At 45.9% G+C, this 19534-nt stretch overlaps 1 protein-coding gene across 5 annotated transcripts; it reads left to right on the top strand.

Annotated features, from left to right (window-relative positions):
* Positions 1–1064: 1064 nt before the first annotated feature.
* Positions 1065–10345, top strand: Prss23 (serine protease 23). 5 transcript variants are annotated; one of them, XM_075952767.1, is made up of 3 exons: positions 1307–1419; positions 7636–7686; positions 8565–10345. In XM_075952767.1, exon 3 carries the CDS (start codon positions 8576–8578, stop codon positions 9725–9727), a length of 1152 nt encoding a protein of 383 aa, XP_075808882.1. In that variant the 5' UTR covers positions 1307–1419; positions 7636–7686; positions 8565–8575; the 3' UTR covers positions 9728–10345. The 5 variants fall into 5 exon arrangements, 4 of the variants coding, with proteins under 4 accessions (XP_075808880.1, XP_075808881.1, XP_075808883.1 ...); XM_075952765.1 differs by lacking the exons at positions 1307–1419; positions 7636–7686 and adding an exon at positions 1065–1084; XR_012908296.1 differs by lacking the exons at positions 7636–7686; positions 8565–10345 and adding an exon at positions 4704–5061 and having other exon boundaries at positions 1294–1419.
* Positions 10346–19534: the final 9189 nt, after the last annotated feature.

Raw genomic sequence — 19534 nt, forward strand, 5'->3', positions numbered from 1 at the left:
GTTTAAGCTTTATCTAGTTTCATGTATATAATCACATTAATGGATTATTTTTTTGAAGAAAATTTAAGCTAAGACCGAGAGACCTAAGAAAGCTTTGCCTTTAGTGTGGCGGACAAGGCTAGTTTTCTTTATATTTGAGGCACACTGATCAACAATGTGTGCAGGGCTTTCCTATTTAAAGGCAAAGACAAACACGAGCTCACTGGGCATGTTAACATCCTGGTGTGGAGTAGGATGTTAGGCCCTCCCTTTCTGAGGGCAGGCTCTGACAGGAAAAAGGAAACATACTCTGGGATTGACATGGAAAAACAATGACCTCTGCTCAAAATCTTGACCTTCCGTTGAGTAGTTGTGAGCAAGACTGCGTCTCTCCAGTGCTCCAGTCCTTAGGGGATACCCACAACACCCTCGCCCTTTCCATCATCAGGAGCTGCACGAAAGGTTGGCTCACAGGAGAGAGTGTGGGGGGAGACGACCCAGGCTCTGGCACTGGATACTTAAATAGTGAGGTCACCAGGCAGGCTTGGAGAAGACCCCCCGCTGTGGACTTCTTGGAATGATTTAGGGAAGCCGGCACCACAGGCTAGGAGGTGGCTCCACCAGCTGGTGCCCTGGTGCCCCAGTAAAGACCAAGGCAGGGGCGTTATCAGCTATCCCCTGGGAAGCTGCCAAGCCGGCAATCCCCCTGCTGTGTTCTGCACCCATCACTCAAGTGACTGAAGCGCAGGGCCTGCAAATTTGGTAGTCCTGCCTCTGAGTTTCAAACTGCTGCTCTCTGGAGACTCTTGAGGCAGTGTAAGTTGGGAAGGAGGCTCAGTCATCACAATATAAGGCGCACAGATTGTGCGTGGGTAAGGAGCTCACAAGTTTTTAGTGAACTTCGCAAATCTGCCCAGGAGCATGCACCCCATGTACCCGGTGTGCTGGAGGGGACCGCCCTTGCGGAAGCACTTCGCCTTTTCAGACCTCAGGCTGTGCGAACCCCCTAGAACTCGGTGTGCGTTTGTCGAGAGCAAGAGGGTGTCCCTGGCAGGACCGGTCCATCGGAGCGGTCTGGGCATCAAGAGGCGGCAATCCGTTGATGGTGAGGTGCAGCGGGGACCCACCTGCGCAGGGCCGCAGGGTCCGGGATCTCTGACTGGCAGGCTGAGGATGAAGGCTGGAGGGGCGTGGGGGTGGAGAAGGGGGGCGGGGCGGCGTCAGCGGCCGAGCTGCACGGCTGGCGGCCGGGGGCGGGGCGGGAGAGCCCGGGAGGAGCGCGCGGGGGTGGGGGGTGGGGAGTGGGGGGCGGACCCGGGGTTGCAGACGCCGCTGGCCCGCTGGCTCACACTTGGTCGCGCTGCCGAGCAGGCATGGGAGCCGCGCGCGTCCTCCGGGCGCCCACACCTGTCTGAGCCGCACTGGGCTGCAGCCCGAAGGGTGAGTGCAGGGCGGGGACCCGGAGTCGCCGCCTGGGTGCGGAGGGCCAGGCGTGTGCCGAAGCGGGACAAAGGGCTGGGTGCGCGCGGGGTGGGGTGGCTGCGGGCTGCGGTGGGAAGGGAGGGGCATCGGAGACCTGGTCCCGGCCTCCGCACCGGCTCCAGGCTGGGACGAGAGCCTGGAAGAGTCCTCCGGGACCTGCGCGCTGTAGGACATTTGTATTAACGCACTGTCACTTGTAAGGTGGATGGGGAAAGCATGCTTAGAAACTGCGGTCTTGGGTGCGGGGTACTGTGAGGGAGTCCAGTGGAGCCTTGTCTGGCAAGTTGTCCTCGGGCTGGTCAGAGCAGGCTTTCCCCCACGAACACACATTGCCACCTCTACCATTTGTTTTCCTTGAGTTTTGCCTATACTGTATCTGATGCCATCATGCCCTGAGCATTAATTTTTAACCGGACACGTGATTATGAACACACCTTAACAAGCAAGGAAAAGTCAGCAAACACGGGTTGGGAACAGGCTCAGCTCTGAGTGATGGCTTAGCGCAGCGTGCTAAACCCAGAAAATGCTGCCTGGGCTATCAACAGTTGTTGGAAGCAGATATTGCTCCAGCCTGTAGCCATTTATCACAAATTGTTAACTTTGAAATAAAAAGCTTTTTTTCCCTCTATAACTGTTGTAAGAGGAAGACTTGTATAGGTGGAGCCACGCCATCCCCCTCCTGAAGTGGGTCTGGCTCTCCCTCCCATTTCCGTCAAAGCATCTCTTGAGAAAGCCTCAGATAAAAATCCTGTTTATTTTATTGCCCATTGGGTGACACCCATGAGAATTCAGAAACAGCCCGCGGCTGGTGGAAAGCTCCAGGCTATTCAGTAGCTCAGAATAGGAATTGTTATGCCCAGTTCTTGAAAGTGAACTTGAGGGGTCCTAGTGGACTCCTTGGGGACAGGTAGGCCAATACTAGAATAGATTCATCAGGTCCTGTGGGAAGAGTTGAATTTATAAACTTAGCTGTGGCCAAAATCCCTATCACAAGGTAGTATCAGGGTGTTATTAGACATTGTTTCAAGAGTCGACCTGGGTAAGAGAGCATTTAAAAGAACTATAAACTGTTTCTCAAGGAATCTCTTTGGAGCAAGGCACAGTAGTGCATGCTGGGAATTCCAGCACTTAGGAGGCTGATCAAGGAGGACGGTGAGTTTGCGGCTAGCCTGAGGTACACAGGGAACCGTTTTGTTTCTAAGCGTCTCTTAGGGCTGGATTGGAGGTGGGGTGAAAGGTGGGATGAAGATCCTACAGAGGCACCACATTCATTTCCTTCTGAGTGCCACATCATTTACATACAAATAAATCCGTCACTTGTACTTTTCCATTATGATAAACAGTAAGTAACCTGTCATGCTGTCTCTGGGCTGGGGAGGAAGCAACTTTCCGAAAGGAATTAATATGGATCTCATTTTTGTCTCACTTGACGACGACTTAGGTAGACAGTGAATATAGGTGTGTTTTTCTGACGCTAGCATTAAGTACCAAAGTGCCCATTAGTGTGTCTGAGAACATTATTGGCCCAGGTCTGCAGTGTTTAATAGTCTCCCGTTCTGTGCATCCCTCCCATGGATGCTTTGGAAGCCAGTGCACCAGGCATTATTCATGCACAATTCCAAATGACTCCAGGGAGTTTGTTCCTCAAGTCTCCGCATCGACAGCTTTATGTACTCTGTTCTTGCTCTGCTGCAAGGCTGTCTTGGGATCACTAGAGTGCTTCGTTTTGCTAAAACCTGATAGAGAAGAAGTTAAACTCCGTGTGACCATGAGATGGTGTTTGAGTTGCTGGGCTTCTTAAGTCCCCTCCAGTTTCCCCTACAAGTCTATCATCCTTAAGCTACCATGTGATTAGGTTGGTTTTGCTTTAATGGGTACGTGGCTCTAGAGTGGAGAGTGAGCCTGACTTCAGGGTATTCACAGAGCTTGGTTCAGTTTTAGGTATTCGCCTTGGGAATTAGCAGAGCCACATTGTCAAGGCTCCCTGGCTACAGATCTCATGGAAGACCCTTTGCCAGCATCCCAAATGGTGTCCAGAGTGACACCTTCATGTGCTTTCTTACCTTTGGTTGTGGTCACGGGAATTCAAAGCTTGTCTAATAGAGAAGGGACGTCTGAAAAAATCAGGTTTTCCCTGGAAGCACTTGTTTGCTTATAGGAGTTAGAGCATTCTCTCAAACACTGCTCCCCTTGAGGAGAACTGAGTTGTTGCAGTTTTTAAGACTACTGTGGAGAGAAAGAAGAAAAGGCAGTCCCAGTCCCCAGAAAGATTATTGCCATTGGCACATCTGATAATGTGCATAGTCCTTCTGCCATAAAATTACTGTCAGGCTTATGAGCTATGTTTATACAGTGTAAGCGTTTTGAGACTCCAGACCACTAGACAGTGGCTAATATTGCAACCTGGGGACCGTGAATGTGTAGCCCTCTTGTGCATCTGATACCCAGAGCCAGGAGAGAAATGCAGTTTCTGTATTACTAAACAGGGCAGGGAAACAGTTGTTCACCGTGCTTTTCCATTCTGCTTTGTCCTTAGGAGAAGGAATGCATAAAAACACTTAGTTGGAAAGCTTAGACAATAATTTATGTGTATGAGGAGGCTGTGTGTCCTGTAAAGATTCATTCTTAGAAATGGAATATGATAGACCCAACATTTTTTTTTTTTTGGTTCAGATTTAGCTATATGGAAGATAAGGTTTGGAAAAAATCTTCATTCCTTTAAAAAGATGTTGGTTTTCCAAACAACTCTGCAACAACAAGGGGATTCACTTTTAAACATTAGAGGATTTAAAGTTAAGCACCACATGTATCATGTCCCCAGCTCTGGGATTAGAATTGTGTGTGTGAAATCTGTTTACATCCCTGAATGTCTATGTATAAATCAATTGAGATGGGCATAGCAATGCTTACTTTGAGTTTGTGATGTCAGAAACAATATTTATCTCGATAGAGTTATCTTTTTATCAAGTGAGTTGAGAAATTAATGCAAGGCTACTTACTTCATTCTAAAGCATCCCAGTTGTTATGGTTGTCTTAGAGACAGAAGTAAGTCAGGGAGGGGTGTACATGTGTCAGGAGTGACCCTCAATGGCAGTAGGGTTGTTTCTCCCTTGCTTTTTCTTCAGGACTTCTCTAAAAACATCTTCCAAACCCAGTCATCCTTCCACTGGGCTCCCAGAAGCCATCCTTGATCGATTCCTTTGTAGTTTTGCTTATTTGTTTGTTTACTTGTGTTTTGGCAGATTGAGCATGGAGTTTTTAACCCCCAGTGAAACTGCAGATTAATGGGATACATTTTCCTCTCCCCACCCCCTTATCTTCAGCGTCCATAAATAACATAAATAACATCCTGACCTGCCTGGACATTTTTTGATCCTGAAAAGATTATGCAAGTAAAGAATCCTGGACTGGCAAGAACCTGAGAAAGTGATTTCCTGACTTGGGCTAACATTCAGAAGAGTTTTCTAACCCATGTGAAGGAAGATTTGATGGCTTTGGATGCTTGTAACCTCAATAACCAGATGCCAGTTAAAATCGAGGAGGGCTCTCCCCCCAGCTTTCCCTCTTAGTTTTCCAGCAGATATTCCAAATCAATTTGCAATAAAGACCTGAGCTAGTTTCTTGACTTCTGTATCCCTTTCTATATTTGGATTACAGTTTTAACTATCAGAGGCACAAACAAATCTTAGGGAAAATGTAAGCTGAGGACTATCAGGGTGAAGTCTTATCACATCCGTCAGTACAGTTCCACAATAACACTGGAAATTTATAAGCCTTGTTTCAAGCTAAGAGAAAACAGTGCTTCCAAAGTACTCCCCCCCATCTCATATTTTACAAAGAATGCTGTGCTCTGCCCTAAGTGGGTAGCAATCTTTTCCATAGATGGCCGACTTCTCCCTGACTCCCGGCTACATGATGAGAACTTAGTTGTTAGGAATCTGAATTGGTAATAGCCTATCATTTAGTAGACCCCTCGGCATTCTTTCATTTGTAAGTGATCTCCAGAGTTCTTGGCATGTAGTCATCTACCATTTTGCCAAGGAGTAAATTTGACCCTCTATACTGAGAGTTATCAGGATAAGAGCCAAGCTGATGGACTGCCCAGCACCCACATGCCAAGGAAAACTGGGTACCCCTCCATGTAGGACCACTCACATGACTGGTTTCTAAAGACATCGCTCCTTTTGCAAACACAGGCTAAGGAGGGGGGGGGGGATGTCGTGTTGGCACTTGTGAAACAGAGCTTACTTTGGGACCTTAGAAAGTATTCTTTAAATAAATAGGATTTGCTGTACAGGCAGAGCACTTGAAAAGGGGGTTTAATTTTGCCTGAGAGGAGGATTAATTCATTAAAAAGTTCCTAGGTGGAATTTCTAAAAAAATGTGTTTGCAATAGTTTCAGAGTTTTTCTGCCTTTCTCTTCCCTGATACACTTGTCATTAAACCATTTTATTTTTCAGTAGATGGATAAAACTAAAGACACTTGGCAACACAACTTTGGTTCCGTTGATAATTTAGATTCTAAGCAATTATGTACGTGTTTCAGACTTGGAATTCAAAGTTTCGTGTCCTGATGTTAGCATATCTTAACTCTCCCGTTCTTGTCCAGTGAAAGTGTTACACGGATCCTATGAGACGTGGAGCAGAGTGCTGTCCCATTTCTTACTCTCTCCGACAGTCACACCTTAAAAATAAGGACGCTTCACCGCTTCGACCTCCGGATTCTGTGTCTCTTTAAGATAAAAGGAAATAAAACTTGGTGCTTTGGGCTTAGCGGAGTTAACGCTCTCCACACTAGTCAAAGAAAGAGGGGATCATGACGTTACAGCCAGAGAGGGAGACACCTCACATTTGACAGGGATTCTCATGCAAGTGGGGTGGCTAGTCAAGGCAGGAGTTACCACAGGGCAAAAGCTGTTCAAACACAACATGAGTGCAAGAACTGGGTCCTCAGCCAGTAAGTGGGAATAGTCGAGTCAATAGAGAGAGAAGGCCTGCAGAGTTCTCAAAGTGTTACCTCCACGTCTCTCAGCTCTCCATTGCAGGGTGGACTGAGTCAGCATTGAAGCATGAGTCCTAACATTAGTATCCCCAACAAGTACATACAAATATACACGTGATCATATCCATGCACCCCATGATTTCAAGGACATAAGAAAATAGCTTAATGTATTTCCTCCCCAAGAACCGAAGGACTCCCAAAGTACTCAAGATTTTTCCTATTTAGAAAAGACAAAAAGACAGGGAAGAATTTTAAGGAGTTAGGAAATCCTGAGGAATTTGATTTTCTAAGGATCCTGTTCCTTCATTTCTCTCCACTCCTATCGTCCCTTACAGAAGTAGAATTCAAGGGCGTGGCACAAAAGAGATAGCAGAGACGGCGGAACACACGTTTTAGTGCGTGAATATTGGGGGTGTGGCTTGGCTTGCCCAGGTAGGCTAGGTCAGATCACAATGGAGTTCTCAGTCTTGTGTAAAGCAAGCTCAAGGCACCCAGAAGTTGCCAGTATGTCTGCACCCTGCAAGAGGAAGAAGGGACCGAAAATAAGGAAATCACTGTTTCCTCTTCTTCCGGCTTTGTTCCCTTAGCTGGCCACTTGAGACATGCCCCTCCCATGCCATTCTGGGGTGCCTGGTGGTGAATGAATTACCCTGCCCACTGAGTCAGCTGAACCAGCAGATTGGGAACTGGTCAGAGCCCACTGATGCTTGAGCAGTGATGAAAGCACTTCCAACCCTCTGGGTTAATTGCTTTTCTCCAGGGGTGACTGATCAAGGCTTTAAAGACATCTTTCAGGATAAAATTTGTACTCTTGCATTTAGCGCGCACTCCACAGTGGGGCTCTTCCCTGCAGCCTTTGTTGTCTTCCCTGTCCACCCCTGCTGAGCGGGATACAATTCCCCAAATGACGCAAATGGTTGCACCCCTCCATGCTCTTGCATAGACTGTTGTTCCTTCTAAGTGTCCCTTCCTGTGTCTCTTAATTTATCGAATGCCTTTTCAACTTCACACCCCCTCCAGTGGGAAACCTGTTCTCTTTCTCCCTGCACCTAACTTCATACCCCCGGTCGGAGCCGTCACACCGTCTGTGCTTATCTGTCACTCGAAGTCACTGTGCGTCATTCAAAAAAATTATGTGTTTCCTGTTCTACAACATTCATTTATTCTTTCAGTAACAGAGGCGTTCACCCAGTGGTCCTTCCAGACGCTAGCAGAGGTCCAAGGTGAGAGCATTAGACACGCGAAACAGAGGCAGTTATTTATTTATAAAGTTATGTGTAGCCATAAAGTTATTAGACTTAATACAGTGTTAAAGCTTCATATCTTTAACAATGATTTCTTTAGTATGCAGCATAATCCAAATGTCTACAGTTAGTTATTTGTATGCAAGTGTAGGATGGTGGTTTAGGAGCCGGGCGGGTGACCTAGAAAGGGAAACTTCAGCGGATCAGGATGTTCCCAAGGAACAGATCATAGGCAATACCTAACATACATTCCCAGATTCAAAGCAAAAATCTGCAAAGTTCTCATACCATCTTCCAAATGTGTGCATCATACAGGAAAGATAAGATTCCTAGTAAGTACGACTCCACCTTTCCCAGATGCCTTTGCTGCCCAGTAGGGTGTGTGATTTAGAGTTACTATTTAGATAAGTGTGTTGCCCAGAAAATTATGGAAGAACTTATTGTTATAGAAATTAAAGCAAGAGGGAAGAGAAAAAGGCCATGGGTGGTGGGTTGCTAAATAAGAGGGGACAAGGTGTATAATTAAGTAGAAAGAAAGTTCAAAATCATGTAAAACTGGGAGCTGGCCATCCGTTCACAGAGTAAGGGTAACTGTGTAGATGTAGCCCCGTAATGATCCATGGTTATTTCTTCTTAAGCATGAAGGGAAGGGACAGGCAGCTTCATTTGGGGCTTCGGTGTGGGAATGATCCCAAAGTCAAGTGCTTGCATGTAAGCAAGACCATTGCCCGAGGAATTCTCTCTCTGGAAGCCTGAGGAAGACTCACAGTCTTAGAAACGTGGTCAGCCTGCGGCTGCGCTTTACCAGGCTGCGGTAGAGGAGCTATAACCCTGACTTCTTGTCTTTGTTTCTGCAGCAGCACTCAGCATGGCGGGGATCCCAGGGCTCTTCACGCTTCTCCTACTCCTGCTCTGTGTGTTCAGGCAGGGGAGTCCCTACGCCAGTCCGTGGAAACCCACTTGGCCGGCTTACCGCCTCCCTGTAGTCTTGCCTCAGTCCACCTTCAACTTAGCCAAGCCAGACTTTGATGCCAAAGCCAAATTGGAAGTGTCCTCCTCATGCGGACCCCAGTGTCACAAGGGAACACCACTGCCCACCTACGAAGAGGCCAAACAGTACCTTTCCTATGAAACCCTCTACGCCAACGGCAGCCGCACCGAGACTCAGGTGGGCATCTATATCCTCAGCAATGGCCAAGGCAGGGCGCAAGGTAGAGACTCCGAGGCCAAGGGCAAATCCCGCAGGAAAAGGCAGATTTATGGCTATGACGGCAGGTTTAGCATCTTCGGGAAGGACTTCCTGCTAAACTACCCCTTCTCAACATCGGTGAAGCTGTCTACGGGATGCACTGGCACCCTGGTGGCCGAAAAGCACGTCCTCACGGCCGCGCACTGCATTCACGATGGGAAGACCTATGTGAAAGGGACGCAGAAACTCCGAGTGGGCTTCCTGAAGCCCAAATATAAAGATGGCAGCGGAGCGGGCAACAGCTCGAGCTCAGCCATGCCTGATAAGATGAAATTTCAGTGGATCCGGGTGAAACGTACGCACGTGCCCAAGGGGTGGATCAAGGGCAATGCCAATGATATTGGCATGGATTATGACTACGCCCTTCTGGAACTCAAGAAACCCCACAAAAGGAAGTTCATGAAGATTGGGGTGAGCCCGCCAGCTAAGCAGCTCCCAGGAGGCAGGATCCACTTCTCAGGTTATGACAATGACCGGCCAGGCAATTTGGTGTACCGCTTCTGTGATATCAAGGATGAGACCTACGACCTTCTCTATCAGCAATGTGATGCCCAACCTGGGGCCAGTGGTTCGGGGGTCTATGTGAGGATGTGGAAGAGGCCACAGCAAAAATGGGAAAGGAAAATTATTGGCATCTTTTCGGGCCACCAGTGGGTGGACATGAACGGCTCTCCACAGGATTTTAACGTGGCAGTCAGAATCACTCCTCTTAAATATGCACAGATTTGCTACTGGATTAAAGGAAACTATTTGGATTGCAGGGAGGGCTGAAGCTGCTTCTTCCTGCCAGCACTCCGGGGGCTTTCGGCACTCATTGTAGGAGATGCCAGCTTTTTATCATGGACTCTTGTGTGTGTGAGTGTGTGTGTGTGAGAGAGAGTCATATAATGCCTTTACCCAGCATTCTTCAAATGGCAAAATGATTGGCTTTATGATTTGAAAACTGTGGTGTGTGTGTATAGTGATTAAACAGTCGGAAGGCATAGTTTGATGTTTGTGGCAATAGGGGATATTTGGCAATCAAGTTAAACTTTCAGGTTTTTTTTTGACAACTTGATTTTTGTCTTATCCAAACTTGCATAAAAAGGTTTATATTAAATGTGTGACATATGGAGGATATCAATTCTTTTCTTTGTATATGAAAGTGTTTTCTTCTGAGAGTCATATATTGATATTTTTGTAATGTGTGGTTATACTGCATCTGGATGGCAACATCATAGCACTTCAATAGGCAATTGTAATATTTGGATTCAACATTTACGTAGTAGTTCTTGTAGAGAAGCAATAATTTATTGGCTATATTGATACACCTATAAAACGGTATCTTACATTGAACAGAGTTTTCATGCTGCTTTTTAGTCTTGAAAATAAAACTTCCTCTTCCAAAAACCGTTGCTCTACTTTGTGGGCAGTCTGTGTATGCCTCTGCCAACCTTGTCATTACAGCAGAGTAGGCAAGCTCAGTCATCGCCATCCCTCCTCTTAGCAAGATTCCCTCGCATGTCTGGGACTAACGGTTTCTAAAGACAGTAAGTGGAGCCTGATTAGAACAGGCCGAGTTGCTTCCCAGCTAACAGTTGTGGTCACGATAAAAAAACAATATCCTTACATTTTAGCCCCCAGAGGGCGTCACACCTCACTGTTTACTATTAGGATGGGTAAATTTTAAATGAATTAAATCCCTAAGGACCATGGATGCACTGCTCTGTGGGCATCACAGCAGAATAACTTCGTGCTTGAAGCTGAGCATAGTCATACAGCCTAAGCCAAAATGATTTTGCATAATTTTCAATGTGTTTCCAGAGAGGTGTGTTTGTTTAAAACTTTTTCTTTCTCACTGTACTTATTTTATAGTAAAAAAAAATGCTTGGAAGTTACTATAAGGAAAGCCAGTATAGCTCTGTTTCCCCCAGCTCACAAGGGGGTCTCTTGCTGGAATGGTCTAGGCTCTCAGCACATCAAATGAGATGTATATTTTAGGTATGGCTGTATCTTGACCCAGGGGATAGAGGAGAAAGCGCGGTGAAGCCACAAACTGGATTAGGTATCTGTGCCTTCGGGGCTCACAGAGGCCGTTGCAACTAGGATTTGGAAATGTTCAAAGCGGGAGAGTAACCCTGAAAACTGTGGTCTCTTGAGGATCAAAAGGTTGGGGCAGAATTTAGGGCCGACTTGGTAGCATGATTACAGCCCTGAGGAGGAAACGAGTGTCAAGCTGTTGGAACAACACTCGGAAGGTATGGCATGGGACCAATGACCGGGAGAGCTGTGTTGGAGTTCCCGCTTTCCTTGTTTTGGATGAGAAAGGGGTTAGAATGCTGAGACCTTTGTGAAGTTGGGGCTCCCTGCTCCCCGGAAAAGCTCCAGGGCCACCCAAGTCACTGCTTCTATTGAGATCTTTCTGAATGTTTCAGGGTTTTCAACCTAGAACTTGTGAGAAAGATGGGAGTACTTGGGAGGGCTGACTTGACGGTCTACTCCTGGTTAACTGACCACTAATGATGGTCCTACAGGCATGCAGGGAGGACCCTGGATAAGGATGCCAGTGGGCAATCCCTGAACTAGACCTGAGTCTTACTTTACCTGGCATAGGCTACTGCTCATGTCTGTTCTTCACGTTTGTCATGAACCATCGCAGTGAAGCTTTGAGTCGTCTCCATCAGTTGAACTTTGTGGATGTTTATAAGATAGCCTTTCTTTATCATCCAGAATGGGGTTGTTCCCAGGCTGACCAATAGGGGAAAGGGTTATAATGAGGCTGAAGCCACGGCACATTCACGTGCCCTAGGCAAGCTAGCATGTTCGCTCTCTGCTCCAGCTGAATTCTGATGCCCAAATACTCTGTCCAACAGCAGCTTAGGGGAAGAAAGGACTTATTTGGCTTACACATCAAGGTCTCGGTCCATCACTGAGGAAGGAACTCAAGGCCTGCTTGCTATTCCACACAGCACTATCTTCAAAACAGGAACGTAGAGCCAAGAAGGTGCTGCAGCAAACATGGAGGAACATTACCCTCCTGTTTGCTCAAAGGCTCGCATTTAGCTGACTTTCTTAGGCAACTCAAGACCACCTGCCTGGGGAGGGTGCTGCCCATAGTGGGCTGGGCCCTCCTCATTCATTAACAACCAAGGAGATTCCTGCAGAGATAACCACAGGCTTATCTGATGAAGGCAATTACTGAGGCTTCTCCCCTCAGATGATTCCAGGCTCACCAGGGCAGCCAATCTGGCTGCTAACTCCTCGAGGCGTTTTGTAGAATATGAAAAAGGAGCATTGCTAACCCAGAGCAACGTGGGGCTGAAGTTCCCTGCAGTTCTTGGCTCAGGCTTTTCTGTGGTTCCTGCTACATTTCTTCTTTGCCTGCATCAGAATTTCAAGCTTCTCCCATTAGGGAGGAGCATTCCAAAGTCCTCTTGATAGGTGCTTAGGTGCCTGGGAGGTAAGTCAGTAAACAAAGACCAAGCATGGGTACTATGGGTCAATCACAAGTGGTCTGGTAGCGCACGCATGTAATACCGGTGTCGGAGAAGCAGAGATAGTTAGGTTCCTGGGGCTCACTGACCAGCCAGCCTAGCTGAGACACTGTCTCAAAGAGCAAGGTGTATAATACTGTCTTTAGAAATGGCGGACACCCAAAGCTGATCTCTGATCTCCACAAGTATGTGCACAGGCAGGTACATCAAAACGAACACACACACACACACACAAACACACACACACACACACACACTTCTGATGGAGCTAGAATATGTTGGTGATAACATGGACCTAGTTCTAGAAAATTTGCAACCTTTTTTTTTTAAACTCTGACATTGCTCTAGAGGAAGAAATAAACTCTAAGGTAAGTGTAAACAAGGCAAAGGACTGGGACTGAAAACAGGTCTGGGGACAGGACGGTCTTAAGTCGGGCAGATTGGCTTCAGAGTCACCTGGTTTATTTAACATAAATCTCAGTGCACTTTAATCTGAAACGTTTCTATGTGGTTCAAAACTTTTGCTCTCCATTCTCCAGCTCCTCCAGAGGCGTGGGATGAAGCAGATGAGAAGGGAAAAGAAAAATCGTTTCTACCCAGTTCATCGTGAGTGACTCCTCAATAGTGGCTCCTACCTCTTCAATGTCATTGTTGCCCTCTTGCTAATGGGTCACCGACCTCTTAGAACACTTCAGCAGTGAGCCAGCACTAGGCTACAAGCCCCATCGCCACCTTCTGAACCTAAATCATCTATGACCAACAGGCTTGCTATTCCCGAGTGCCGTGTACCGCGTCCCCGTGTCTGCACTCTGTGCGCTGTTACCCAGTTCGCAAGCTTCGGGCAAGGGGGCTAGAGGTTAAAATACACAGACACACACAGACAGAGACAGTGACAAGGGTCATCCTTGAATTCCCCAAGAATGCCCCCTTTATTGTGTTCAGGGACAGATTATATAGAGATAACCATGCCCCAGACAAACCCACCAGAAACCACTCTCCTGCCATCAGGAACTTCTGAAGGTCTCGTGCTCAGAGCAGCTGTAGGCACTCAGATCAGGGGATTACAAGAAATTCAGGATCTGGGGTCTCACTGCTCCCAACACCCGAGAGCCGCTCAGATCAAGTCTGGAGAAGCATGGTATGCCAGGACCAGTGAATTGGAGGACAAGTGTCCCTGACAGGATCAAATCTGGGTTATTAAAGAGATAGGCAGAGGCCACTGTGCCCAGAGTAGATTAAAGACAGAAGAGCATGTTGGAAGAGAACAATTCTGACCAGCTTAAACAGGAAAGAAGTTACAGCAAGGATTTAGAATTCATTCTACTTACCAGGAGACGTGATCAAAGAGTTTCTGGCAAGGGTACTGATAGGATCTACCCAGGACCAAGGTATGTCTGGATGGCAGGGGACTGAGGGAAGGGAGGCTCTTGCTGCCCAGTCTCCAGGTCTTTCTAGCTGAACCAACTAAACCTCTCTTGTGACTCTCCCTGTTTCTTGCCACAGAGCCAACCCCTGTTGACCATATGTGCTCAGTCATCACCTGCAAATGAGTGGTCCATTCATCAAATCTCTAAATCATCTTCTTCTTTTTCTTCTTGTTCTTGTTCTTCTTGTTCTTGTTCTTCTTGTTCTTGTTCTTGTTCTTCTTCTTCTTTTTGTTCTTCTTCTTGTTCTTCTTCTTCTTGTTCTTCTTGTTCTTGTTCTTCTTGTTTTTGTTCTTGTTCTTGTTCTTCTTGTTCTTGTTCTTCTTCTTCTTCTTGTTCTTGTTCTTCTTGTTTTTGTTCTTGTTCTTCTTGTTCTTGTTCTTCTTCTTCTTGTTCTTCTTCTTCTTGTTCTTGTTCTTGTTCTTCTTCTTCTTCTTCTCCTTCTCCTCTCTTCTTCTTCCTCTTTCTCTTCCTCTTGTTCCTCTTCCTCCTTCTTTTCTTCTTTTTCTGAAGTTGTATTTTTCTGTGTAACAGTCCTAGCTGTCCTGGAACTTGCTTTGTAGGTCAGGCTAGCCTCAAACTCGGAAATTGCCTACCTCTGCCTCCTAAGTGCTGGGATTAAAGGCATGTGCCATAACTTCCCGGCTTCCCCAAATCCTTTTATGGAGGGTTGAGACAGCTTTTCCCACAAGAAACACAAAATTGCAGAGCCAAACCTTCCTGGTGAAGCACAGGATACAAGAGCTGTGAAAATTGTGGGTTCCTGCATGCCCACCAACCAAGAGTCTCTTGGGGAGAAGAGTCTAGTGAGGAATTATCTAGGTTAAGTTGATCTGATGGTCCAACTCCGGGGGATTGTCGTAAGTGTAAATTGATGTAGGCAAGCCTAGCCCTCTAATGGCGGCACCAGTCTCTACACAGCAAGGCCTGAACTGTAGAAAGCAGATCCAAGCAAGCATGCCTGCTTGCACTATTCTTCTTTGCTCTTGACTGTAGGATGTGACTAGCTGCTTAGAGCTCCTGCCCCTGCGACTTCTGTGCTACAGTGGAGTGTGATCTGGAACTGTCACCTGATAAACCTTTCCCCTCCCATAAGCTGCTTTCTGTCAGGGTGTTGTTTTATCAACAACAGAAACGAAACTAAAATACTCACTGCCATCTGCCCTGCCGATCCCGATAGCTTCTGAGGGGCAGAAGAAACAGTACAGACTGGATCTGCAGTGTGCTTTCTCTCTCTGTGTGTTAAGTGTGTGATTGATTGAACATTTTCCCTGTCTTCAGACTTTTAAAAGGACTTCAGGTGTGCTTTTTTTTTTTCTATAAAGAAAAGGACAGTTCTGAGAAGCAATCGTCCCGATCCAAGGAAACAAGACTGGAGTGTTTGCATTGGTGAAAATGGGAAAAGCAAGTGGCTGGCTTGGGCGCCTCAGTACGGGGAACATCTGGAGGTCAGGCCATCAATAGGATGAAAATACTCACATCTTTCCCATTGTCCCCCTAAGTTTAACCTTCCCTGCCCTGCCTGGGACAATTCTTATTGATCGTCTCTGCTTGTTTTCTCTGCTTCCGACTTGTGTCCTGCATCTTTGCTGCCAGACTACAGTTTCATGAGTCAGGGATTTTATCTTTGTATCCCTTTAGCAGTGCCCAGATTCCTAAAAAATATGTTCCGAGGGAATACTTGAATACATTATTTTGTTAGGTTTAGGTAATCTCTAACACCATGGTTGTGATTGCTTAGGTTTAGATAGCTCTTGAATGCAAACACGCTCCTGAATAAGACTCTTGTGGTGTCTTGTGCCCATCTTATTTCACTTATTCATGCTATCCAAAACTTTCTTATCCTTCCCCACCATACCTGACCCTCCCTATCCTATCCATCCATCTTGTCCACCTCTGCCCTGTCCTGGTAGATATTACACAGTTGCTGTCATTTATGTTTGTCTTCCCTGCTCAGGTATGAGCCTTGTGAGAGCAGGAGTTGACTTCCATTCTGTCTCCCATGTGGTCCAGCATAGGAAATGCCCAGTGAGAGAATGGATCTTTACCACGATGTATGCAGTGATGTAGAGTCTGCTCCCTCCATGACGTCTCACATGTGGTCAGGCCCGAGGTGTCTGCCTGCTCTGCCGCTCCTCAGCGCTAGTTTCTTTCCCTCTGCTTCTTCTTTAGATGGCGACCACAGCCTCTAGATTAGAACGGGAGCCTCCCAATGGCCACGGCTTTCTCAGACATGTCTGAAGGAAAGACGTGATAACCTGTTTCCCCTTGACCCAAATTGGGTCACTAGAAACCCAAATTTCATTTTCTTACCTTTCAATCTAATATGTGCATATATCCAATATACTGAGCAAGTGTCTTCTCCATTGCTCTGTAGACTCATACTGTTTTGCTTTTAGCCAAGCTCCCTGAGCACACGTGATTTTTTAGCTTCTGTCCCTGGCCATGCTCTCCTCCCCTTAGCCTGTCCTTTCCCATCTCTCCGGTTATTGAATTACTTATTCGGCAAATATTCGACAGTGGTGACCGTGGCTCCCCACACCCATTGCTCATCTCAGAGCTTCAGAGAGGGTGTTGTTCAAGATGATTCTGCATCCCTGCAATGAAGACACTTGCCCCACTTCCCAGAGGCTCGGTCATCACCCTCTTCACAAAAATATCTTGGCATCAGTGAAATGGAATTACCGCTTTGTGAGTTAAGCTAGTTAAATATTTCCCATATACTTTAATAAATCTCCACGGTGCTGTCCACCCTCACTGGTGAATTTCCTTTCTTGGATTTATTAGCACTGATTCTATATCCTGTTCCCTAGTGGAAAAAAAATGCCATGTTTGGTAAACCAGTGTGACCCAAGCATAACTAATGTCCTCTGTGGATAAGTCATTCTGGGACACAGAACACTGTCCTTTAAAAACGGCATGCCTGACTGCCCCTAGATAGTTGCCAGGGCAGTCAAATGCAAACTTAGGAAGTTCCACAGAAATAGCAGTTTGTTTCCCACTGGACGAAAGATATTCATTGATCAACAACAGTGTAATATCAGGAAGAGTTGTTCTATATTGACCAGCTTCATTGTAAATTTTCCTTTCTTTTTTAAAAAACGTTTTAACTGTTTTCATTGAGCTATATATTTTTCACTGTTCCCCTTCTCCCCTCCCCTCTTCTCTCCCCTTCTCCTCTTTCCCAAGGTCCCCATGCTCCTAATTTACTCAGGAGATCTTGTCTTCTACTACTTCCCATGTAGATTAGATCCATTTATATCTCTCTTAGGACTCTCTTCGTTGTCTAGGTTCTCTGGGGTAGTGAATTGTAGGCTGGTTTTTCTTAGCTTTATGTCTAAGAGTCACTTAGAGTCATTTATGAATGAGTACACATGATAAGTTTTCCTTTCTCTGAAGTCTCTACTCTCCCATGCTTTCTTCTTTTGGGATTCTTAAATATAGTAAAATGACGTAAAGATTTATTGAGTTGAAAAGGGAGTTTGACTTGAAAAATCTTTTTTTATGAGACTTGTGGGAAAGAATAAAACATTGTGATCACACTTGAATCTATAAATCTGGACATCAGTACATAGAACCCAATTTTGCCTTGGTATAGGTAATAGGCTGCGCTGGGTAGCGAGACACACGGCAAACTGAGAGTCTCTCCGAGTACAAACACTAGCCAAGCACGCTCAGACTTCCTTTGCTCGCTGGTCATATTATGTGTACCATTAGCTAAAAATTGTTTCAACTTCCCAACACTGAGAAGTTTCCCACTGCCTGGAGAAGGGATCTAGATTCAGACACACTGTCCTAGCTCTGTGGGTTTTCATGATGGCACAATTCCGTTCAGAGTGTTATCGCCAAATGTTTCCGATCACTGACGAGGAATTTTTCCAAGTGAAGAACAACCTTGGGTAAAAAGCAACACTTTGAGATATCACCTTGTTCTGCTTACTAAATGATTTCCATTTTCTTTGGGTGTTATAAAAAGCCATTTTTTCTTGACCGGCACTGATTTTTATTTTTGTCCATTCTTGGATTGCCCCCTAGTGTTGTATTTAACTTATGACCATATCTCGGAACCTAGACCAGGTTTTCTGGTGGCTCTAAGGACTTAGTTTTAACTTTGTCCTTCCCACACCTCCTCCCTGTTTACAAAGGAGACATCCAAACGCTCCTGAAAGGAAAGAAAGCAATGTGCAAAGTGGCGTACAGCCTTTGGGACAATCAGTGCATTCTATCGAACTCCGTGAGATGTTTTGTGGAAGTTACCCTTCTGGTTTTCCCCGAGAGATGTTTTTCTCTGTCAACATTCTGTTGGAGTCCTGCCAGGTAATCGAGGGGCGCAAGGATGACTTACACGCTGTGTTGCCCTTTGAAAATGCTAATTAGCTCTGCTGAATACAGTGGGTGGGATTCCCATGCTCTCACCCATCATTTAAACAAGTCAGCACTCTGGGGGCTTCAGTTCCAGACTTCTTGGCTCCATCTGGGTAGTTGGAGCTGTGACTTGTCCACACCCAACCACTTGAGCTTCATCTGAATGGTTTGGGAAACCTTTGAGATCCTGTAGAAAATGAGGGAGAGGCCTGGTCAGTGTCATAGCTGGCTCTGTGCTGAATGTTGGGTCCTAGACATCTGGACAAGGAAACTCGATATAACAAACATTACTAACCTAAAGCTTTCAACAAGCGAAACTGCAACTGTTCATTGGCTTATTAAAGAGCACCAAGAAGAATCCAGAACTCAAAACGGCTTTATTTAAAGTTTTTAAATCGGAAAGTGTGCTTTTATTAAAATCTGCCTTTAAAAAAACAAGCCTGAAATCTCCCGAGAAACACCCGAGGCTGATTTCTAGCCCCCACATGAATACACATACATACATGAAAAACATCCACGTGCATGCACACGTGTTACATGTGTGCACAGACACATAGAGTGATCTACTACCACAGAGACCTGCGTGATTGGGAAGTGTTGAAGCCTTTAGCAGGTGGGGTCTGAAGGGAAGGGGTTGGTGATGCTTGCGCTTTAATTACAGCCCCTCAGCTTCTTCCTCCATCTTATTGCTTCCCGACTGTCGTAATGTAGCAGCTTCAGACCAAGATGCTCACCCTACAACGGTGTTCTTCCTCACCACTGGTCCAAGGGCAATGCCATAGACGACTGTATAATGGAGCTACTGGAACTTTAAGCCACAGTAAACACCCTTCCTAAGAGTTTATCTTGAATGTTTTCACACAGCAGTGTCAAGCTAGCACATGGGTATTGTCTGAAGGAAATGAATCTTAAACACCTATGTTTATTGATGCTTTTATTCACAATAGCTAAGACAAGGAAATAACATAGATAGCCACCACAAATGAGTGATAAAGCTAACATTCCTTCATAAGTGATAGACATATGAGACATATGATAGATAGATAATTGAATATTATTCAGTCATGAAGAATATGGAACCCCGTCATTCGCAGCCAAATGGGTGAAACGGAAAGACAATGTATCAAATGAAATAAACTCAACAAAGAGAGACACATTATCCATGTTCTTTCTTACATGTGGGAGATAAACAGTGAACCTACGAGTAGTAGTGAGTGGAGGATGGAAAGAGGAAGGGATAATCAAAGAAGGCTATGTTTAACCAATGCCAGTACAGAAATAGCACACTAAATCACACTGAGATGGCTCCGTGAGTG

The sequence above is a fragment of the Microtus pennsylvanicus genome, chromosome 18 (genome assembly GCF_037038515.1).
Source record: "Microtus pennsylvanicus isolate mMicPen1 chromosome 18, mMicPen1.hap1, whole genome shotgun sequence".
Taxonomy (NCBI): Eukaryota; Metazoa; Chordata; class Mammalia; order Rodentia; family Cricetidae; genus Microtus; species Microtus pennsylvanicus.

Coding starts and splice junctions, on each gene's coding strand:
- Prss23 (XM_075952765.1), top strand. CDS start 8,576: ATGGCGGGGATCCCAGGGCTCTTCACGCTTCTCCTACTCCTGCTCTGT.